The following is a 25,096-nucleotide window of genomic DNA, read 5'->3' on the forward strand; positions in this document are numbered from 1 at the left end:
CACATAATCCTTTGACAGTGTGATTCAGTAGTTTTTGACACATCTGGAAATGGATGCTTTCTCATCCCTTTGAAAAACAGCTTTCCTAATCTGTTTTACTTTAGAGATAACAAGATCCCTCTGCAAAGCAGTTACTTTATTAAAAAAACACCCAACAAGCATAGAGGGCTCATCTAAACCTATAGACTCGCGGTTATCAACTCTCTGGTTTTTCATAAATATCCACCGGGCCCTGTCAAGTTCAAAAATAGTTTCAGATGGAAATCCAGTGTTTGGTTAAGAAAAGCGCAAATATTCAGACCTTCATGTCTAGTGACAGGCTTTTTATATGCATTGGATGCTAGATTAGTTGTGGAGGAAATACATAAATGATTTCTGCTTTATTTAAAGAGAATTAAAGTGGCTACTTTTGAAGTAAGTATGATTCAGAGTCAGAAAAAAAAACGTAAGATCAACAACATCAACGACAACAAAGTTGCATACACACAACAGCTGCAGTGAGACATCAAGGCCCAGCTGCCTCCCCCCATTCAAATGTAACGGCTCCTGGAAGGAGGTCAACATACACCACATAGAAGAAGCACTTATATGGTCCTGGGATCTATCCTTGAGATTGTTTGGCTTCTAGGACACACTTTCCTCTATAGCATTTTCTGTGCTGAGAATTTAGAAAGTTATCATCAGCTTCTACCAGGATCCAGAACATCAGTTTATGTGGTTTGACCACCAGGTGGCAAAAGTTGTCTGAAGAAAAATATTCCAGCTGCTTTGAAGAAAAAAAACAATAAAGAAAAAACCTCAGGTCTTACATCCCTCTCTAGTTCTGTATTAACCCAAAGTGACTTCTTTGTCATACGTTTGTAGTCCCACAGGCTGCATGAATGCCATAACAATTCAGGTTCTCTTATTTGGCTTAATTTTTTTGAGAGCTAGGCTAATAGGTAAGGGTACTTAGGATGGGAAAAATAGGTAATCCACCCTGTTGGGAAAGAAGGAAGACCCAAAGACAACAAAGTTAGCATAAGGGTCAGCATGAAGAAGAAAAAATGGATGTGGTTAAGCCATTAGATGCATCACAAGGAATTTCAGGAACTGAGGAAGTAACAAGACACAGAGGAGGAAGCACTGGTTTGAAGTTAACTCCATTCTAATCTTGACTTCCTACTGGTGTGTGGTTGAACAAGTTACTGATACTCTAAGTCTTGGTTTCTTCATCTGTAGAACTGAGGTAGGAATGTCTTTCTCATAGGCTGGATGTTTATATCTTAGCATAGTGGTTGGAATATAGCAGGCAATATTAAATAATGTTATCTCCTTCCCTCTTCCATCCCTCTCCCACTCCGTGGACTACCTCCTCTTCTACCCTCCTCTCAATAAATGAAAAGGGTAAGATGATTGTCAGTCAATACTGACGTAACACCTATTCTCCTGTGGCATTTAGCATTTATTTTCTAAAATGCTTTTTAAAATTATGAAATATAACTACCACAAAAAGCATGAAGCATAAATGTTTAATATAATGAATAATTATAAAGCTTAAAGTCACAGTACCCCAGACATCTTGTTTGTATCATTTAACAATCACAACCTCATATTAAACTTTCATATTAATTCTCATTTTTTGTCGATTGTTTTGAGTTTTCTACATACACAGTATTTACGAATAATGATGGTTTTGTTTCTTCCTTTTATATTCTTACACCTTTATCTCTTTTTCGTGCTTGTTGGCTAGCACCTCCAATGCAATTATTGAGTACAAATGTTTATAGTAAACATCCTTCTGATTTCAAAGGGAAATATTTCAAACTTTCACCTTGATATATAGAATCTGTTATAGTAATTTTAAAAAATGACCTTTATAAGATTGAGGAATTTTCCTTATATTGTTGGTTTGCTAAGTTTTCTTTTTTTCATAAATTGCTATAGAAATTTAAGTGCTTTTCCTGCATCTACTAAGATAATTATATACTTTTCTCACTAATGTGTTAATTGATAAATTATATGGATTATATAATGTATGTATTTTCCTTCTATTCCTGTTACAAATGCAACCTGTTTGTAATGCATTATCATCATTTAGTATATATTAAATCAGTTTTCTTATGTTTTTATTTGGGATTTTTACATCTATGTTCACAAATGAGTTTAATTTCCTTTCGTTGTACTATCCTTGTCAGTTTTATTATAACATTTATGCTAGCTTCATAAACTGACTAGAGGATGAAATCGTATTTCCTATTTTTCTAGTTTCTGGAATAAGTTGTTTTTTTTTTTTTTGTTTTGTTTTGTTTTGTTTTTTTGAGATAAAGTCTTGCTCAGTAATCCTGGCTGCAGTGCAGTGGCATCATCATAGTTCACTGCAATCTCAAACTCCTGGGCTCAAGTAATTCTCCTGCCTCAGCCTCCTAAGTAGTTGAGACTATAGGCCTGCACCATCATGCCTGGCTCAATTTTTTTCTTCTTTATAGAGATGAAGTCTCACTCTTACTCAGGCTGGTCTCAAATTCCTGGTCTCAAGCAATTCTTCCATCTAGACTTCCCAAAGTGCTAGGATTACAGGCATGAGCAACTGTGCCCACCCTGGAATAAGTTTGGTTAAAATTATAACTATTTCTTTTTTGAGTGTTGGGTATCAGTAGCCAATAAGATCACTTGGGCTAGGTGCATCCTATTTGTTAAGATTTTTGATTACTGATTTAATTGGCTATTCAACCACTCAGGATTTCCATTTCTTTTTGAGTTATTATTAGTAAGTTATACTTTTCCAGTAATTTTCCCATTTCCAGCTCACATTTAGTGGAATAAAGTTGTTTATATCCTCTTACTATCTTTTTAATTTCTGTAGAATCTGAGGGAAGTCCTGTTTCTTTATTCCTGATATGATTTTTATAAAACTTGATGTGTTTTTATTCCTCATGATAATTATTTATGACTTTTTTGTGATTAGCCTTGTGTAAAAGAATTATCAATTTTATTAGTCTTTTCAAAGAACCAAATTTTTGTATTTTTTGTTTTTCCTTATTGCATCTGTTTTCTATTTCAACAACTTACTCTTATTTTCATTATTTTTTTTCTTCTACTTTATTTGAATTATTTTGTTCAACTTCATCTAACCTGAGGTTTATGTTTAGTTCATTAATTTTTAGCTTCTTTTAAAACTATATTTATTTAAAGCTATATACTTCTCTTGGAGTAGCTCCTGCTTTAGCAGCATTCTGCAGTTTTGATACCCAATATTTTCATCATCATTTGATTCTAAATATTTCCTAATTTCTATTGTCACTTTTTCTTTGATCCAGTTATTATATAGAAGTGTACTTCTTACTTTTGAGACATTTGGTAATTTTTCTCATTATCTTTTGTAATTGATGTTCACCATAATTTCACTGTAGTATGAGAATATACTCTGTGTAGTTTTGAGCCTGTGAAAATTTGTTGAGACTTACTTTATGGCCCAGCATACAGTTAGTATTTTTAAAATAAACACACCTATAACCTCTAAGAAGCTATTGTATAATGGAGGCCTTACTGTAGGCATATGATTAATTACAAAACTGGTGGGAAATAACTACAGCCATAAAGGAAGTGTAGATTAATTATGACCATGGAATGCTAAGGGAGGCATTTGCATATAGGACACATCTAACAAAGCTTCATGAAGGTGCAACTGAAACCTAATTATAATCATAAAGAGAACTCTAGGTGAAGGATATTGTGGAGGAAAGGCACAGAGATTGAAAAGACCAGGCAGTGCAGAGAAAATAAGCCTAATTCTGTTTGTCTAGAGCATAGGATGAGTGAGCAAAAGGGAAAAGATAGAAAGAGGTTTTGGAAAAAGTAATTTTGTACTATGTGAGAAGTGCATAAAGCAGGTCCAAGAGCTGGGTTCTATTTTGCAGGTAGAAGGGAGCCATTGAAGGTTATAAGCAGAGAAATTAGAGCTATATTTTAGGTAGATTAATCTGACAGCTGTGTATAAGGTAGCTCAATACAAATTTAGCTTAATATCCATCTATACTTCTGTACTTCTTAATAAAACACTATTTATAATGCTATACTCCAGAAGGAGGGTAAAGACCAACCTGAGCTACAATGGGGTAGAGGAAGAGAAATGATGTTCATTGAGCACTGATTTTGTACCTAGCTCTGTACTGGACATGTACATGACTGGAAATGTACTGGACATTTCATTATGTTATTGCAGGTAAATTTTTATAATTTTAGCATATAATCATAATAACCCCGTGAAATACTAATGATGATAGTTTTAATTATGTTCACTGCACTAAATTTACTAAGGTAAAAGTAGACAAAGAGGCATTAAGATATTTTGAAAAACAAGGGTTGAAATAAGGAGAACTTACTAAATAACCACACTTGGAGACAAGGTTTATTAACCAAATAATTTTGATATTAAATAGTTTTTTTTAACTAAAACAGGAAGGCATTTAAATTTAATTTAAATAATGCATCTTGAGCCTTTTTTTTTTTTGCTTATGTATACTATAATAGTGCTGTCACACACACACACACACACACACACACACACACACACACACACACACACTTTTACTTACCCAAAGGCTCAGGCTGGGGCTGAGTCTTCCCACTGGTCTCCTGCTCTGACAGCTCTCTATTATCAGGGCCTACGGCTTCCATATTATTCAAGTCAGGATATTGCATACCATTAGCAACAGTCTGACTAGGATCTGAAGGTCTTCCATTGCTCTCCTTATTTTGCACAGATGTTGACCAATTTGGATCCACAAATATGATTCTGTCTTTGGTTTCAACATCTAGCCAGTGTAAAGAGCATCCATGAGATAAAATACTAGAAAAATTGACAATCATTAAATGTAAAAATGTCTTTCATTTCCTCCATGCAGTGTACCTGTTTGCTGTTTGGCGTTTGGGGTGCTCATTTTCCTGATGTATTGTTGCCTTATCTGTTTAGCAAATCTGGCAGGGTTATCCCATGGTATGTTGAACATTTCAGAATTTGTTCCACTTATCATCTTAGAAGGCATTAGTTTCCCTTTTTTATCAACCTCAGAGAGCTTCAGGCTCTCAAAAGTAAACACCTTGAAGGCTCGTTCTACTTCATTCCAGCTCAAGGCTTCTGTAAGAGAGCAGAACCCATGGTGCTAGGAGTGTTCTTATTAGCACATGCTACGGGGCTGACAGAGGGGCAACCAGGAAGTCTGTCCACTAGAATGACCAGGATATCATGCCATGATGAGTGTTGATCTGACTTTAAATATGGGCTTCACAAGTCTCCAAATATCAAAAGTACCTAATAATAAGAAAACTATATAGTCAAGATAGAATTTATAGAGGTAATACTCCCAAATTGCTTCACAGCTTAATCAATACTAGGAGCTCAGATTCATTTGCATGGACTTTCCAGAGTACCATATTGGCTGAATATGTTTAAAACTTATCATTTTTGAGCAAAAATATCCTTTGCTGCTGTTATGATTTAAAACAGGAAAATTATTCACTTGTACCTAACAGGCTATTATATTTAGTAGGTTTTTCTGTTCATTTGGGCTCAGGAAAGTCCTCCTCTCACCCACATAAACTGCTGTGATATTTTCTGTAATTTTACTTCCAAGTTTATCAGCTTTCAATGGGCTCTATTCAATTGTATATTTATCCTTTTACAGCATTTATTCACCTGTTCACTCACTCGTTGGTTATTGTTTTCTATGTATTAGACTTTGTTGTAGGCGCCTGGGATTCAAAGAAAAACAAGATTTGGTTCTTACACTTTAGAGGTTCAGGGTAAATGTATAAGAGGTAGGATTAACAAATAAACATGGAATTGAAAGAGGAAAAATAAAATTATTGTAGCATATTAATGATTCAGAGGTCATCTCGATTTTCTCCCCAGTAAAGAGGAGAGAATTAGCAAGGGTCCTTTTGGGAAAAAGAACAGGAGGATTCAGAAGAGAGACAGGGAAGAGGGAAAGAGTTACAGAAAGTTTGCTCATATATTCATTTCACAAATATTTTTGAGCACCTACTAGATGTCAGTAATTATAATAAAATCTGGGAACACAGTGGTGAACAAAGCAGTGAGCTATCTCCCTGCTTTCATGGAATATTCATTCTAGTGGTTGGAAACAGATAAAAATATATCAGAGTTGATAAGAAGAATAAAGCCAGCTGAGGGGACAAAAAGTCATAATGATTGGGAATGGGCTTCTATTTTATATAAAGTAGACAGAGAAAAATCCTCTGAACAATTAAGCAAAAATGTGAAGGGAAGTAGAGGAACAAGCCATATGGCTATCTAAAGAAAAACTCACTGAGTCAGGGGAAATAGTAAGTGCAAAGGTCCTGAGGCAGGGGTGTGAATGATATGTTCAGGGAATCACAGTGAGGCCCATGCAGATGCATCAGAGTGGAACATGAGAGCTTGATGGGTGATGAACTCAAAGCATGCAAACCAGCTGGAAAGATAACTGGAATAGTCCGAGTGAGATGTGCTGATAGAGTGAGCTGGGATAATATTGAGGGTGTGGTGGGACTGGCTGTGGGATGTGAGAAAAAAGTGACAGCAGGGACAACTCCAAGGTTTTGTTGAAAACAGTTCCCATTTACTAAAATGAGGGAGAGTGTGAGGTGACAAAATCTGGGGGTTGGTTTTAGACCTGCAAGTATGAGATGCTAGAGGGAGCGGAAGAAGGATAGGCAGGAGGACCAAGACTTAGGGATGGGCCATGTAAGCAGCATATGCGTGAGCTCTCGATGGTGGGAGCAGGAACAAGAGTGCTGTGCTGTGTGTAGAGCTGAGCTGGAGAAAGCATGGAATCATGTCTTAAGGCAGAAAGAGAAGTGGAGATTGGCAGGATACAGGCAAAGGACCATCAGGAAGGGTGGTTATGTATATAACAGACACAATACACCCAGGACCACTAGGCTGTACTCTGTACTTCCATAAGGCGATAGAGAGTAGGACAGTATTCAAAAGCTCTGAATTGGGGAAAAGTTGCATGGTCCGGCTTGCTCTTCCACTTTCCAGATAATGTCTCTGCAAAGTTATTGTAATATTTGTGTGATCTGCAATGAGGATAAATGATTGCAGTGGTGAGGAGGGGAGGGAAGGATGGCATTGTCTTAGCACAGGATTATGATAGCTCTAGATGGGAGGATTTTATTTTAAAATTTTTAAAAATATACACACCTTTACTCCTTTTAAGTAGATCACCACATCATCATCTCCAGTGATGTCAATGGGGGGATGTGGGACAAAGAATGGTAAAAGGAGGAAATAAGGGAATAAATCTGGTTACGGAAACACAGTGTAACAAAAACCCACTACATCAAATTGAAGAATGTTATGCATCATAGCCATGATACCATTGCTAATGACATTATTCAAGATAAGAAAGTTGTAGTCAATCGAAATACCCATCTTAGGCTCTGAAAGGACTTTCAATAATCAAAATGCTTGCTGCTAAAACAGATTTAATTTTAAGAGGCACATATTAGCATTGATTAAACTGAGTTTAACCTAAGACAAAGCAATGTACTCACCACTTGTACAAAAGTGCATAAGCTCATGAATCGTAGCTAGACGTTTAGTGTTGTTCCATGGTGGGGGCATAGGGAATTGAAGGAATTCCCACAGTGGCGACTTGGACTGCATCTCCTCCTCAATTTGAACTGGGTCAAAATTCTTTTGGTCCTGATGAAAAAGAGCAACATGACAAAAGACATTAAAGTAAGCTGCAAAGTGCCTTATGCATATGGAGAAGGCTAAACATGATACCTTCACTCTCATTATTTGGGAACAGGGGAAATCAATGGCAATTGGGGAAGACAAACTGTTAGTATTTTGCTGAAGGCCAAAAAAGTTAGTTCCTACATTGCCAGAAGTTACTGGTGCACAAAAATGACTGATTCTCATTTGTGGTGACAAACTGCCAAAGTTTCATATATATTCATCTCTTCCTTTTGAGGTCCTTTTCTGGCCTTCACTAGTTTTTCATAGAAGCAGATATTTAAAGCAAATAACTATAAGCTTTTAATGCAAATCTGGTGGTAGTCACAATCACTTGAATGGTTAATTGGACCTCTATAATTCGGTAAGTTTTCTTTGCTGGCATCGTTTTACCCTTATTCATCTACATTTCTGGGATCCTAATTTACAAGCAGGTCTCTATTTTGTATGTTATATTTTAATTAGCATTGGCAAAGTGATCTAATTAGCTTCTTTCAATTGAATAATCATAAACACATTTTCTCACATCAGTTATCTTTAGGGTAAACTGATTATTATTACCTTTAGCGCATACTTCTTGTGGGCATGTACATCATGGTAGTTCAGTAGGACAGGGCCCATGGGCACCGCTTTGCTTTCGTTTTCTTCTTCAGATAAGAATACTTCATGGAGATTCTATTCAAATTGAAATAATATTGATTTAAGAAGAGAATACATACTTTTTCAAAGCATGAAGACTCTTTTGGATATCTCAGGCCATCTGACCTTTTTCTCCCTCTCTGAGAGGCAGAGTGAGGGCAGGAGGGACACAATGTGAGCTGCAATTCTGTGGTCTAGCCCATCAGCTCTGGCGGGTGGCTTCAGCAGACTGGGTGGGACAAGATCTTCTTCAGTTGCCACAACCTAATTGGGAAGAATGGGTGGTCAGCTCTTTACTGGTACTCATTGCTCATTGCTATATTTCCATTACTCTTAGTAAGAACAAGTCTGTTTCAACCACCAAAGTACCACTAATTACATAAAATGGCAGGAAAGTATCAGTGATTACCAACATAAAAGGAAAGTGTTTGTAATCAATCATGTATTAAAATAGACATAATTTTAATACTTGTATTAAAATAGATAATACAAAATACAAATAGTAAATAATAAACTTTAATTTGGCATAAATCACAATAACATATGTATTTTTCTTAACATTTACTCTTTATCTTAAAGCACTGAAAATAGTGCTCATACAACTTCAGATTCAATGAACATTAACTGAGTGCCTACTACATGCTAGGTATCATGTGGAGCAATTTCACATTAACTCATTTAAACCTCACAGCAGTCTTATAGAGTAGATATTATTTTCTATTTTATAGAAAAACAAACTAGGGTGAGTGAAATTAAATGACTGGCCCAAGCTAAGGCTACTTAGCTTAGTAGGAGGAACTGGGGTTCAGGACAAGTCCTCATTCTGTCTCTAAAAATAGAAAAGTTATAAGATGATGAGATCAATAAATGAATACCAGTCTCCTTTAGATAGGAAAAGTGAGGTCTAGAAAGATTAAGTTCTTTGTTGAATTTTACATGCTAAAAAATGTTGAAATATAATCAAGATAGGAACTTACTTCTCAGTTTTTTTCTTTACCTTAAATCCTATTATCATCCTTTATGATTTCAAATCCATCTACAAAATTTCCAACCTTGGCATTAATAACATTTTGGACTAGATAATTATTTTTTGTGGCGGGCTGTCCTGTGCACTACAGGATATTTAGCAACATCATTGATCTTTACTCATTTGATGCAAATAGCACCCTTCTAGTTGTGACAACCAAAAGTATCTCCAGACTTGCCAAATTTCTCCTGGGAGGCAAACTCATCCTCTCTTGAGAACCACTACTACAGAGTAACACAATAGCCTCATGTTCTTTATCTTTTATATACATCCTACTTTCAAAAGAGTCACTGTTTCCACTTTTTTTCTTCTGATCATTTCTAAGACCTACTCCAATCACAAAAGATCACTCAAAATTGTTCCTCCTCTGAAATGTTAATCCTAATATTCCATCCTGTAAAATGCCATCCCACCACTCCTATACTTTAATTTCTTCATCCCCTTATTTTTTTTTTTTTTTTTTTTTGAGACAGAGTCTCACTTTTGTTGCCCAGGCTAGAGTGAGTGCCATGGCGGCAGCCTAGCTCACAGCAACCTCAGACTCCTGGGCTCAAGCGATCCTACTGCCTCAGCCTCCCGAGTAGCTGGGACTACAGGCATGCGCCACCATGCCCGGCTAATTTTTTCTGTATGTATTAGTTAGCCAATTAATTTTCTTTCCATCCCCTTATTTTTAATATTAAACCTTTATTCATTCAACATGTATATATGTGTCAGACACTGAGCCTATTTTGTGCCTTTATGGGACAGTGTAAGAACTTTTGATTTTATTCAGAATGTGATTGGAAATCAGATTATAATTTCCTTAGATGATAATAATGACAGGCATGGTAAAACAAACAAAGCCATTTCTAGATATAGTCTTGTGTTATCAATTATAGAGACACAATCCTAATGGCTGCTAGAAAGAAAAAAATAGATTACCTGGAAAGAAAAGGTATCAGATGGACCTTGGACTTCTCATTGCAAAATTAGAAGGAAGAAGACAATAGAGCAATGCCATCAAAATACTTTCCCACATACACTGACTAGGTTCAAAAGTCATAGCTTTTTATGCCTCAGTTTCCTGATTTGGAAGATGGGAGATAAAATTACTTCCTGTTTCTTAAGATTATTCCGAGAGTTACATGAGTTAATATATTGAAAGCATTTTAAAGAGTGCCTGGTAGCTACGTGCTACACATATGCAGCTCTGATGAATAACAAACTATTCAAGTATATGCAGAACATTTCATAAGAATTGATCATGTGCATCAGGTCACACAGGAAGCCTCAGGAAATTTTAACTGGTTAACTTGCAGAACATGCTAACTGATCATAATAAAATTATAAATAAAAAATAAAAAATTAGAACTCAACAGTCAATTTGGAAGTCAAAATAATTCATGGGTTAAATTAGTAAATAAAAGATTTGGAACTGAATACATTAAAAACACCAGGATGCAGCCAAAGAAACACTTGAAAGGAAATGTATAGCTTTATGTAAAGCCAAAAAAGACTAAAAATAAATTAAGTAAGCTTATAATTAAAATGAAATCCAAAATAAACCCAAAGAAAGTAGAAAGATGAGGCTGGGCACCGTAGTTCACACCTGTAATCCTAGCACTCTGGGAGGCCAAGGCAGGAGGATTGCTTGAGATCAGGAGTTTGGGGATGAGACCAGCTTGAACAAGAGTGAGACCCCTTCTCTACTAAAAATAGAAAAAAATTAGCCAGGCATACACTTTACTAAAAATATAAAAAATTAGCTGGGTGTGGTGGTGGGTGCCTGTAGTCCCAGCTACTGGTGAGGCTGAGGCAGGAGGATGGCGTGAGCCCAGGAGCTTGAAGTGCAGGCCAGTGTACTCTAACCCGGGTGACAGAACGAGACTCTGTGAAAGACGTTAGGAAAGAAAGAAAGAAGGGAAGGAAGGAAGGAAGGAAGGAAGGAAGGAAGGAAGGAAGGAAGGAAGGAAGGAAGGAAGGAAGGAAGGAAGGAAGGAAGGAAGGAAGGAAGGAAGAAATAATAAAGATAAATGAAGAAATTAATAAAATAAGTAAAAAGGGATTGATCAACGAAACAAAATGCTGGTTCTTTGAAAAAGACTAGTACGATAAGATATACCATTAACAATCATTATAAAGAAAAGAGAGGGCACAAATAAATAACATTAGATAGTAGAAAAGGAACATAACCAATTATAGAAGACATTTAAAAATGGATTTAAGTGAATAGCATAAAGAACATTGTATCATATTGAAAACCCAAATAAAATGGACATATTCATATGGAAAGTACTAATGACCACAATTGGTCTCAGAGGTAGAAATATCTAATTAAATCTATAAGTATAAAAGAAATTTTAAAGATAGTTAAATAAATATTAACCACCTTACCCACCTGTTCATGTCCTCATCCTCTTCCATTAAAACAACACCAGACACAGATATTATTAAAGATATATTTTAGCAAAACTTCAGAGAATGTTATATTAACTGTTCCAGAGCACAGTAAAAGAAAGAAGATTGAAGCTGATGATCAAGGCAAACTGTAGTTTTATCTGAAATGTTTTAGTGTTTATAAAGGAGAATGCATTCAGGTATTAGGAGTGTAATTTTAAAATAAAATAATATAAACAAAAAATGGAAGCCAAGAGAGATGAAGTGACTTACTCAAGGTTACTGTCTGGGAAAAAGCCTCAGACTATACCCACCTGTTCAATCATACAATGCAGTATCAGGGGCACAGAAATGAATTCCTCTGGAATCGGATTCAACAAATCATTGTAGTATCTCATGTCTACTTCAGTTGTGACGACAAAACTCACTATATAAAATATAAAATATTTATAAATATTTATAAAATATAAAAAATATCATTGCCCAATTAAAACGTGTTCTCCATTTCTTCCATCAAAATTTCATGCTTAAATTCAAACTATGACCATGTATGAATACACATATAAACTATAGGTTGAGGTGTAGACCAAAGCAATACGGAGGGCAGTCATTATTCCTTAAAGTGACAGTTCATGGTGTTGATCCTCTGGCAACAGGTTTCATACATGCCTGGTGGTGCAGCTTGTGGTTCTTCATCTTGTGTTTTCTTCTTTCCAGGGGTAGGAGTAACAGGTTGTACAGGCTAAAATAAGAATAATTAAAAAGAAACAACTGAGATATCCAGCTGAGATGCTTTCATCAAATACTGGTATGAAGAAACCCAACAGAATTCTGAGACTGTATAATTATGTTCATGCCACAAAATCATCTGCTAATTTTAGGATCAAAGAAAAGGAATTTTGTCTGAGGGAGGAAAGAAGCAAATGGCATGGACGCTGTTCAGTTTTTTAGCTTCTCCCTGAGTGACTCAGAGTCCTCCCATTCTCCCTCTTACAGTACTTCAGCGGTTCTCCATTGCCAAACTCTAACTCAGCAACAAAAGACATTCATGACCTGGATTTCTCCTCTCCAGCTTTAATTCCTGTTTTTTTTCTGCACGTTCCACACGCAGCCTGGAATGACTGAACTAACTGTGGTCCTGGCTTGTGCTGTAATACTCTTTTCTTTGACCTCCGCATCTTTGTACATCTTTGCTGCTTTCCTTAGAATACCCTTTCGTCCCTTTCCCCCTCCATGCTTTCCCGTAGGCAATTCAACCCCAGCCTTCACCACATCACTAATTCTGGTACCATTTTCCTGACTCTTCTCTTTCTGCCCTACTACTTTATATGTCAGGTGAGGTAACTTTTTTATTGCTTCCACTGCAGTCTGAGCTGACTGCTCTTAGCATTCATCATGCTATATTGAAACTGTTGTCGACCTGATTGTCATCCTATTTAAAAGTTAACCTAAGTGAGGTGGACAGGGAATGAGTCTTCATTGTTGTCTTGCCAGCATCTTACACGGTACTACCACACAGTAGTTGCTAAATAAATACTGTGAATATTTTATCAACATTCCTCCTTTTTCCAGATTTATTCATTGCACCGGGCCCTGACCAGTGGATTCCACCCTTGCCTTTCAAGGTGTCAGGCAACTAAAGAACTTCATAGAGCCCCCACCACATAGCTCTTTGTAAGGCCATGCTGGAGGGCTTTTTCCTTGTTCTCACTTTCATGTATTAAATTCCAGCAGGCGGTATAACCTTGATACAAGTAGTTATGTACTTTTTCTTCATATGCTTTATAAATGTGAAAGTTAAGTTGTTTAGTTAGTCATTCAGCCCACTAAAGACATTTGAGCCCACACCTACCTCAGGAGTTGATGTGGCTTCTAAGACAGTTTTCTCATTAACCACTTGAGGAACATTAATAACCTTCGTGCTTTCCAGATAGTGCTGGTGCTGCCTTTTCCAATCCAGGGTGTCATACATCAAACAGGCAATATTTTCAAAAATATAAGTGCCCAATTCCAGCTATGGGTGAAAGAATTAATGACAATTGGTTATTAGTTTTATACTGTTGGAATCAGGTATACAGTTTGTATATCCCTTATCAGCTAAGCCTATGAACTTTACACAGGGAAGCAAGCCCCTAAATCCCCAAACCACTAGATCCTACCCATGATGATCAAGTTTTCACCTGTGAACCCTTCTTGCCCTTCTTTGTTCACCACAATGCAGACTGTTCCCTTTGGCAGGCCGCATGGCTGGCTAATATTTCAAGAGGCTAATTAATGCTTCGAATAAGTGAAAAAGAGCTTAGTTGTTAGTTTCAACAGTGTGGCCCATATTCTTAGTATCTCAATTCCTAAAAATGTTAGATATTTTTTATATCCTCAGCCAAAGACAAGCTATTGATGATTTCTTGCCTGGCTGTGCAAGGAACACAATGGACTCACTTGCTCAGCTTTTTACATCATCCACTCAAGTATGCTGCAGTATATGTGCTATTAATTTCTTCTTTTCCTTCCTGCCTCCCTGCTTTCCTTTCACTTGTGCTATCCTTAAAGAAAATCAATAAGAAATCCTGATAGACTATTTGCTTGTATAATGCCCACAAATTTTATGAGCTGGTAAGAGAGTTATAGATAAGATACGTCTGTTATGTGGGCTTTCATTTCCACAAGTAGGAAAGCACTGTGATGGATGGTTTGGGGTGCTGGGAAGCAAAGGAAGTTGAAATAGGTTCACCCTTTGACTGAGTTGAAGAGGCAGGGTAGAATGAGATGGTTTCTTGTGGGCAGTGAATCACAGTTGACAGAAGTTCAGGGAAGTGCACAGCCCTGCCCATGACTATGGCACACCTGTCTATCTGGCTTCACATGCCCATGCTAAGACTGAGCCTTCTTTAGTTAAACTTCAACCTAGTACTTCTTGCTCAAATCCTGGCATAAAAATACATTTTTGTTTGCTTGTATTTCTAAGAAATATAGTAAAGTTTCTGCCCAATAACCCATCACTTAACCTAGGTAATTCATTTTTAAATCAAACAGCAAATCACATGCTAAAGGCCAGTAAATTACTTCAGCAACCAGGGCTTTAACTTGAGATGTTTCAGATGTCTTCCACGAGTCAGTACATCTTGATGGGCATTGACTTAATGTAAAGGCTTCGTTATCTTGGTTCAGGAGAAATATGGCCTACTTATTTGCAGCCAAAAGTTGCAAATGCTTTCCTCCATTCAAAGAGAAAGAACGATCTTAGCTCTCTGGGAGGCCGACACGGCGGATTGCTTGAGGTCAGGAGTTCGAAACCAGCCTGAGCAAGAGTGAGACCCCGTCTCTACTATAAATAGAAAGAAATTAATTGGCCAACTAATATATATAGAAAAAATTAGCTTGATATGGTGGCCCATGCCTGTAGTCCCAGCTACTTGGGAGGCTGAGGAAGAAGGATTGCTTGAGCCTAGGAGTTTGAGGTTGCTGTGAGCTAGGCTGACGCCATGGCACTCACTCTAGCCTGGGCAACAGAGTGAGACTCTGTCTCAAAAAAAAAAAAAAAAAAAAGAGAGAAAGAACGACTCCTTGCTGGCTCACACCTTGAATATGAAAGCCATTATCAACTTACAGATATAGCAGATAGTGCGACACCATGTATTAGGTCTGCTTCTCCTAGAAGTAGATTTATCACTTTTATGTTTATTAAATGATCCCAAGTTTAAAATGAACTTTACTCTTAAATATTAAATCCAATGGCCTTTTCTTCTGGAATCCAATTTTATTTCTTGAACCATTTTCAAGACTGTCCTTTCCCACCTATCCCCAATGCTGAGGCCTTCACTCACAAACCATATCTTATAGAGGCATGCATGGGTTCAAAAATGTTACTGAAATTAGACCCAGACCACAGCCCTAGCATGAAGATGATGCTCAGTAAATACTTGCACATTGACTGACAGGAGTTCAGTGTGATCAACTGGGCAACACAGTCCTAACTAGCTCTTGAGATAGCTGAATATTTTCATTGTTGACATTTACCTTCATGGCCCACCTAGATGCCCTGTATATTAATCTTCTAGTTCTGAAGTCAGGAATGTTCTACCATGGATAGTATTTGAACGAAGTTGGTAATATTTTTAACATAAAATAATTTTTCTAAACTTCAATTGCCATTTAAAGTGGTCCACTCTATATTTTTAAAAAAGTAAAATTTAGCTACTATAACTTTCTTTTGAAGAAGTGATTAAAATCTTCTAATGAACAGGCAGGAAATTGTGGAACTGGAGTAGAAAGCAGATGCTGGGAGTGGTGCTGGGTGTTTTGCAGTTGCAATTTGTATGTCATGGTGTTCACATCTATGTTCTGATGATCTAGAATTCCAATAAAATAGAATATTCATGGCATTTTCATGTATTATTCCATGAATATCATGGAATATTCAATGGACTATTCATGACATTACTTATAATGGCAATATCTCTGGGATAGGGAAACATACTGACCCAATGTAATGTGAAACGGTGAAGGGCAGATGACAGTGAGTCCTTTTCTGGGCTCAGGTTGTGAGGCAGGAGAGAGAAAGACAAAGCAGGAAAGCTGAGAATATTTAGATGAAGGTGTGGGGAGAGGCAAAGCCAAAGGGAGTATGGAGTAACCAGTTTTGGCTTCCATTGCAGCTATTCTACATTCAGCTTCATTTTCTATGCATAGCACAAGGCTGATATTTATTCTTCCTATTGGCAAGTTATCAGACTACAGTGTTCTGTTCTAACATAGTAACAGCTGAGGCTTTGTGTTGAAAGCACAAGTTTATAACTCAACTTATTCAAGTTCTGTCCGATGTTCAGGGTTCAAATCTGGCCTCCCTTGTCAATGTTTTCACTTACTTAACTAAGTGCACATCCACCTCAAGGTAACAGAACCAAGGGCTCTCAGAGTCAGAAGTGTCCATGCCCCGGCCCATGGCCTTGGGCAGCCTACCCTTAGATGCACAAACAGTTCCAGGCTTTGATTCCACTCTCCTTTTACACAGTCAGTAGCTTTATTCTCAGCTACTCATAGTCACTGCATATAGACACCTATCCACCTTCTGTCTCCCACTTTGCCCAGCTCCTGTCAGAGCACTCACTTGATGTGGTCCTTCCCTAGGACTCTGATTTCATTTCAGTTCCCTTGATGTTAAAATATATATTCCTTCAGGGTATTCAATACCCCTGAGCCCCTGTTTGTTGGGATAGGGGGTCAACTATGAAAACACCTGAGTGGTTTTCTATAACAGAGGGATGCCAGAATACCTTCCAAAATATTCTTGTTAAGTAGTCACTTGACCTTTAAACACACACACATACACACACATCCCTTATGTATCTGGTATTCACTACTTTTCCAAGTAGTAAATCCCCATTTCTTCTTTTTCTACATTAATAGAAAATTTAGAGCGTATTTCACATAACTGAGCACCTAGATATATGGTACCTAGCCCACTGCCTCTCTGTTTCCTGGCTTTAGTATTGTCTTTCTGCAAACACCTTAATAAAAGGGGCCAGAAAATGCTCTCAGGAAATGCTTACTAATTGTGGGGACAGGATCAAGTCATCCTATTAGGATAGACCTTGTTGGCCAAATACATTAAAATAAGATTTTGGCAATAAATGCAACAGCTTAGAAAGGCAATGTTTGAACTTATCCATAAAAAAGAGACATACATGTAATTCAACAAACTATACAATTTACTATTTGCAAAATTAATATAATATATATTAAGATTCTAATTTACTGCCTGAAACATTATTGAGGTATGAAACAAAGCCATGTACCACCAAATAAAAGAATCACCATCTTTTATCTTCATCTATCACATCTTATTCTTTGTTATTAATTCATAATTCGTACACTAAAAGCTAGAGAATCAGACTATAACCATCATTAGGCATTCAATATTATTATTATCTTAAAGGTAAAAGAGCCTAGCACTAGTAGTCAGTGCTCAGTAAATATTTGTGGGATGAATAAATGCATCAAATAGAGCTACAGTGTCACATGTTAAAACCACGTACTCTCACGAATGCACTAACCATTAGCTCGTTGTCTGACCAGTCAGAAGGAAAATCAGCTTCCTTGACCATGTATTCAAGTCGAGCAACATCAAAGAGACTTGTTTCAGGTTTTTCATTATTCAGGATTGGTTCCAAGTACTTCCAGAAAATTTCAAGTTCTTTTGTGGCATTCTGTTTCCTCAATTTTTCAGCTTCTATGCCTAATAATAGCAATATGTTTATACTACAAAATGAGAGTGTTAAATTTTTTCCCACTTTAAGTGGATGTGGTGAGTCATATGCATTGCAAGATATCTGTATGGTACCAGAAAATGCAAATAGAGAAATGTAATTTTGAGAAGTTTTTGAAACTGGTATATAATTATGAAACCAGAGGATTTTATTTCTGAGCTTGATACTAAATATGAGCTTATCTTAACTCTTCATTTCATTCTTGAGGCCCAGAAAGATTTTGACAAGATCACTCATTTTGGGAGCTAACTACTTTGAAGATTTCCATCAGTTTCAGATTGCAACTATTAATATATAGAACTGGTTTTTCTGCCAAATCAATTTTTGACCATCCTAGTGTCTGCTACATAACTGGTTAGGAATGCAGTTGATCTAGTTCTCCTTCTCCCATGACTAAAAACAGATTGGATCAATGATTTATGCTTCAGCTAACTTCTGGTCACATTAAAATAGCGAGAAACTTCTCTGGGCATTTGCACTCCGACTGTAAAATAATGACATATTTCCATAAAGTTGTGCTTGCAAATTTACCTGAAATATTTATGTTGATTACATCTATAACTAAATAGTAGGTTCTACTACTAAGATCTTATTATTCACTTATAAAGTCTATTTTTCTACTATTTTATTTTTATACATTAAATATTTTTATAGAGAGCCTATGTTTGCAGCATATGCATTTTCTTACCAGCTTCAATAATAAAGTATTTAATGTTATAGCTATCCTCTGAGATAGGAGTAGCCTAGGTTTGAAGCTCAACTCTTTTACTTAATAGGAGCCTCTAGACTGACAGTACTGTTTGGTAAAATGAAAATAATAAAACATACTTCCTAGGCTTGTTGTGAACATTACATGAACCAATGTAATTAAAGCCCTTAGTACTGAGCCTTATCTCAAAACATGTGCCCAGTATGTGGTAGCTATTATTATTATCAGGGATAGCTATTTTTAACTTTGAACAGCAATTTAAAAAATGTAGTATTATAAAAATTAGGATGTGGCTATTAAGTTACAAAGCACTGTGCAAATTATATTATTAATAAATAACAATAAAAGCAATAGCATATGACAGAAAGAGCTTGGATGTCTGGTAACACAGGCTTACACCAAATCCCAGTTCTATTTCCTAAAATATACTGTGGATTTTTGCCCCCTTTCTACAAAGTTAGACTAGCACAATTTCCTTACATGAAGACTCCAAGGCTCAAAATGGCTAAATGGTAGCGTGGTTGGGACTTCACCCTACAGCTTCCTAGTCTAAGACCAGGAATATAAAGCACCTGCACTGACTTATCACAATAAGCCAGTAGCAGATCAGGGCAAAAATGCAAGGCTATGACCTCTCTTGGACCATTTGGGAGTTGTGGCTTCTGTAAGAACAGATTATCAACAATGATCCATCTGGCCAATGCTTAGGTAAAAGCTATAGATCCAATGTTACTGAGAAATGTAGTTGGATAATCAAGTCTTCCAACCTGTAGTCTATGTTTTCTGTGGCTACACAGGAATTTAAACACAGAGTATGATTTTAATTTGCAAAATTTACAACACTTGGCTTGTACAAGCAGAATAAATAGCAAATCAAAGTCATGAAAGGATTTAATAATGTATGCATTGTGTGACTGTGTTTTGGACAGCAAATTATATTAGTACTTTAAGGAAAGCGGGTGATATTGAAGGATTCAGTAAGTTGTTTAGCAGACTGTATACCTTCTGGCTGAAGAAAAACTTCCTGCTGCTGGCTAACTGCTGCCAGGTGTGTCTGCAGAGGTTCATAATTCTCTGAAGATATTTTAATCACGCTGGTTATAGGAACACCAAGCTCAGTCATAATCGCTAATAACTGAGGATTGTTGAAGCCCACAACTATAATGTAATATTGGGCACCATCATCTGGCTCATCATCTGTTCAAAATACCATAAAGAAGAGAAGCCATTATTGTAAAAGAGAACAGGTTGCACTCAGGCAGTTCAATGGCTATATACATTATATATGCATTTATAATCCCTCTGGCTTGCCAAAAATGATCCAGTTGGTTGGAATGCAGTTATGTTGACTGTTTTTCATTATTGCCCTTCCAGTAATAAGGCTGTGACCATTTTACAAAATATTAAATCAGTTTTGCAAATGAGACATAGGTGTAATAGTAGGACAAACATACATGGGGCCTGTGGTCATGGAAAATGTGTGCTTAGGTTTTTGTCAAAGTTTATCCTGTAACCACTTTTGGGTTCTAATTTCTTTTGAGCAACATCTGGCTTTACTCCTGAATTACGAGTAACTGCAGCTTTGTGGTATTTTATAACTAGAGGTGTTTACAGGAGAGGGAAATATTGAATATGAACATGCTCTCTTACCAAAGTATTATATGCATTTATGTCAATGGGTATGAATATGAGTATGGGTTATGTAGCAACTATGTATTTACTGCATTATATTTTAAAAGTACATATTGTGTACTTTCCTAAAATTTTTCTCCTCTATTTTTCCCTGGTTATACTGTTTTATTAATATTAAAACATGAGTTTATTTTAGAATGTGATATTCCGAGGATTGAGAATAATTATTATATTTTAATATTGATAGTACATGCATGGTACATGAAAACATTACATTTCACAATAGCCCATTAAGATCAACTTACAAATACTGCAACAGAGGCACAACTTTTAATTTCTAACTTACGACTTTTCTTCTATCACTAAACACATCAGTGCTGATATTGCTCATGGAATCCATAACAACATTATTGCTAAGTGCAGTGGATTTAGAGCAGAGAATATATGAGGGAAGTCAACTGGTAAAGGATGTGAAAGCCCACTGTTATCTTACTTAAATATGATGAATAACAACTGATCACTTCATCTGGGTTCAAGAGAAGGCAGAAATGAATTACTTATAGCTGCCTAGGACGAATAATTTTTATATTAATAATCTGAAATAAAAGAAAATTCTAGTTGATCCATCTCAGAACATGGGAGTTAAGAAGCTATGCACTCTGTGTGTCACAAATTAACTGGTCTGATTTTCTTACCACTGTATTTCACTCATGACAATAATCACTTTTTATTTTGATTTGTAATTATGCCTGGCTTTCCTTTATATTCCCAATAAGATAGTAAGCTCTTTGGTACCACAACGAGCTGGCTATTTCATCCCTTATTTGCACTATGTAAATGTGGCTGGCAAGACACATACTAAAATAAATATTTGCCTAAAAACAACTTAATTGAAAATAGAAATATTTTTCTATTATGATGTCATTGGGAGCAAGTCATATGGTTTTATAAAGAGTAAAAAGGTTGGGAAAGATTAAGCACCGTTATTGGAATGATTTCCGAAGTGACAATGATAGGTCATGAAGCAGGAAATGAAAGGCATCAGCAGGAGCAGAACTTACTGACCAATGTAACGTTTGGTGTCATCTTCTTCTCCCCTCCGTTTTAACTGCGTGGTCTTTTTCACTGTTGTGTTGGCCTCAGGTTGATCTTTTCCCTTTCCTTTGGCAAGCTTAGCACTTGAAGTCTTCTTCTCTTTGGGAGATTTTACTTTCCCTTTTTCTTTTTCTAACTTAAATCTTTCTTCTGTCACCTGGAAAGAGAGAATACTTTTTTTCCAAATCATATAATGAGCAAGCAATGGCTTTTCTACTGTCAGGTGAATGAATTCTCCATTTTATTCAATCACTTGTTTACTCATTTATTTTCCATTTTTTCCTTCTTTAAGTCAGGATAGTGGAGATTCCAGCGTGAGTCCAAGTTGTCATAAGGTACATTTATGTATGAGGAGGACTAGAAGGGTAGGTGCCAGGAAGTCGTTTACACAAAGAGACTTCTGGAAGAGAATTCATCCTAAAGGAGAGTCAAGTGTGGCCTAATAAGCCACTTCAGTTGTTTGGAGGCAGAGCAGAAGGATGATTCAAAGTACATTGTAGTATCAGAAATTCAGGTTCATCTTTTAGACTAACCCTAAGCCTCTGTCTGAGTCTTACAGGTGGGGTTGATCATTAAAAACAAAACAAAAATTAAAAATAAAAAGGAAAACAGAAAGAGCAGTTTTTGCTAAAGTCTCCTTGATAAAACACTTCATAGTTCAAGTAATGTACTGACCAAATTAAAGATTAAAATATTTTGAGGGAACTTAGCATTAACAAATTATTTTTATTATGATCCTATTTAAAAATATACCAACATAACCAATGGTTGCTATTTGATATATTCAAAAATAGGATCAGCACAAAACATCAGCTGGCAACACAAATTCTTTACACACTGCTCTGGGGTATGCTTAGATTGCCATGTACCATGTAGTTACTCAATATTTTTCTTTGCAAACAATTGGTAAAAATGTTGTACAGTACTTCATAATATAATTATACTTTCAATTCATGTGTTTATAATAAATACAAATTGGTTGTGGCAGTATTATATGGTGGCTGTACAGAAGATCCATAATATATTTATATTGTTATTTTTTCCATACTCAACAAAACAAATCACCATTGCAATATTTTGGACTCTGATATCTACTTACATCTCTGAGGTCATGAAATCTAAGTTTGAAAACCTCTAAGACATTAGAGATAGGGAAAGAAGACATGTTGCTTCGACATCCAGCTAACAGAATATAGCACAGAAGGGGAGAGGAGCAGTTCCCCTACTCGATGTGGCTTTTGGATGTTGAGGGTTCCAGACCACCCAGTTTATCTTTGACACTCAGAGGCAGTATTACTGGCCCATGAATTCTCCATGTGTGCCTAGTACTTGTGGCTCCAGTAGAGGTGAAATCCTGCTGTCCCCAACACTTGCTACTCAGCAGGAGAGAAAAACATCAGCAGATATGGCAGGTGTCACTCACAGCCTTGGGTGGAGACAGGCACAGACTATGAAAGCATCCCATCATTTCAAGAAAATGAAGAGAGGTTCAATGTAGTTAAACACATATAAATGGTAAAAGTAACACCTAAGAAGAGTTGTGGGCAAAGATAAAAAGAATATGTCCCTGGAGTAGAAGTGGAGGTCCAGGGAAATAGCTCTAGGCCAGACAGGAAAACGGGGGTTGAAAGGGAAGGAAATCATTGCCAAAGTCAAGCTTGCGAGACTTCACACACATCTCTCTTAGTTGATTCCCAATCATGCAAATGATCTTAATAATAAAACATTGGTAAGAATAGAAGTTCTGAAAATGTGTGGGATACCAGTATTCATTTACTCATTCATTCAGTCAATGAATATTTTTATGAGCCTCAATTTCTGTCCCAGGTTTCCTCAGCAGCAGAGGGAAACATTAGTAGAAGCTTCAGGTGTCCCTCACAACCTTTAGTGGAGGCAGCAAGGAGAGCACAGGTAAGGTACAGAGGTGTGAAAAGGCCCCAGAACTTCTCTCAGCACCAGATGTAAATTGGTGCCTATAGCAGGGCTGGGCTCTGCCCCTTGAGCTCTCAGCCTATGGGGGAAGAAAGATAAAAAGACATATAAACAAACAGATAAAAATATAACTACAAATTTTGGCAGATATTGCAAGGAATAAAGCCAAGAGTAGTCATTGAAACACAATTGAGGAGACCACTGTTGTAGGCTGGTGATGGAAGGACTCTGAGAAGGTGACATTTGAACAAAGACCTGAAAGATAAGTCATCCTCACGAGGAGCAGGGAAAGGAAAATGTGTGTGTGTAAGCATAAAAGAGCTGAGTGTATTCAAAGAGCTGAAAGGAGATGAGGATAGCACATTAGTGGGCAAGGGGGAGAGTGACCCAGAGGAGTGTAAGGTAGGACATGGGCCAGGCCAGCCAGGGATTGGGAGGTGAGGTAACAAGTTTATATCTTATCATAAATGTAATGGGAAAAACATGAAGGGCTTTAAGTGGTGGGGGAGATTTATGATTTTGCAAGATTGGAAACCAGAAGACTAGTAAGGAAACTCAAGCAATCGTCCAGATAAAACCTGATAGTGACTTGGTTTAAGGTGGTAAGATAGTGAAGAAAAATAGATGGATTTGAGATGTGTTTTGGATGTTGAAACTTCAGGGGCTGAAAGATATGAAGTATGAATAGGGGGTACATCAAAGATAATACCCTGGATTTTAGTTTGAGCAATCACTTACAGAGATAGAGAAGATTGGGTGAGAAATGGTTTTTACTTAAGGTGGGAAGACTATTAAGAGGGATCATGTTAACCTTGATATGCTCCTGAGATGTCAAAGAGGCAGTTAAATATACACAATCTCTTCTCAAAAAAGAAATTTGGCTGGAGTTACAAATTCAGGTGCGGGTAACATATAGATAGTAGTTAATTGCATGGGAAAAGATGAATCACCTTAGATAAGAGTTCTTGAGAAATACGAGAATTGAGCCTGTGATCATGCTGGGAACTCCAACAATTACCAGTTGGGGTAAAGGGGGAGTTGCCAACAAAAGAGAGAAGAGGCTAAAAGAGTAGGAAAAAATATGTAATGTAAAGCTATAGAACTAGGAGATCAAAAAGGGCAAAGAGACAAGAATCGGCAGTTGTAGGTAACATTAACAAGAACAATTAGGTGGAGTGTAGAGGCAGTAAGTAGGAAAATCACTTTTATGGACAACTGTTTTGAGAAGTTTGGTTGTGAAGGGGAACAAAAGCTATGAGTAGTTAATGGATGAATGGATAGAAGGGAGTATGAGGTCAAGGTATGTATGTATGCATACAAAGTCAAAAAATGTTGTGTTTGCAGGCCAATGGAATGATTCAGTGGAGAGGAAGACATTCAAGATATTGGGGGGGATGGAATTAAAGTTCTCGAGCAAGTAACATGGGATAAGATCAGAAGAGTGTGTCAGTGACTGGACCTTGACAGGAGAAGAGACAATTACTTAGTATAATAAAAGCAGCAAGGAGAGGATGGGTGGCTGGGTGTACATGCAAGAAAGGGAGACATCTTGATGGTGTTGAGGGAATGTTTCAGTTTTTTCTAGTGAAGCATGAGGCAAAGTCATCAACTGAGAAAGGCAGGTGAGAGGTAGGAGGCTTGAATAGAGAAAATAATGTGAGAGTCATCTCAGAGATTGAGGAAGCAAG

General features: G+C 36.8%; 1 protein-coding gene across 2 annotated transcripts in view; it reads right to left on the bottom strand.

Moving 5' to 3' along the window:
• Positions 1–25,096, bottom strand: part of SPAG17 (sperm associated antigen 17) — a 226,566-nt gene that overhangs the window by 108,128 nt on the left and 93,342 nt on the right. For both annotated transcript variants that reach the window (XM_076000014.1, XM_012761835.3), the window contains 11 exons: positions 21,447–21,633; positions 19,752–19,946; positions 17,828–18,009; positions 13,627–13,788; positions 12,444–12,516; positions 12,089–12,201; positions 8,495–8,632; positions 8,291–8,404; positions 7,543–7,693; positions 4,892–5,119; positions 4,578–4,796 (listed from right to left, as the gene is read on the bottom strand). In XM_076000014.1, the coding sequence (XP_075856129.1) occupies positions 4,578–4,796; positions 4,892–5,119; positions 7,543–7,693; positions 8,291–8,404; positions 8,495–8,632; positions 12,089–12,201; positions 12,444–12,516; positions 13,627–13,788; positions 17,828–18,009; positions 19,752–19,946; positions 21,447–21,633 (1,762 nt within the window). The remainder of the gene's footprint in view (positions 1–4,577; positions 4,797–4,891; positions 5,120–7,542; positions 7,694–8,290; positions 8,405–8,494; positions 8,633–12,088; positions 12,202–12,443; positions 12,517–13,626; positions 13,789–17,827; positions 18,010–19,751; positions 19,947–21,446; positions 21,634–25,096) is intronic.

The sequence above is a fragment of the Microcebus murinus genome, chromosome 2, assembly GCF_040939455.1.
Source record: "Microcebus murinus isolate Inina chromosome 2, M.murinus_Inina_mat1.0, whole genome shotgun sequence".
Classification (NCBI taxonomy): Eukaryota; Metazoa; Chordata; class Mammalia; order Primates; family Cheirogaleidae; genus Microcebus; species Microcebus murinus.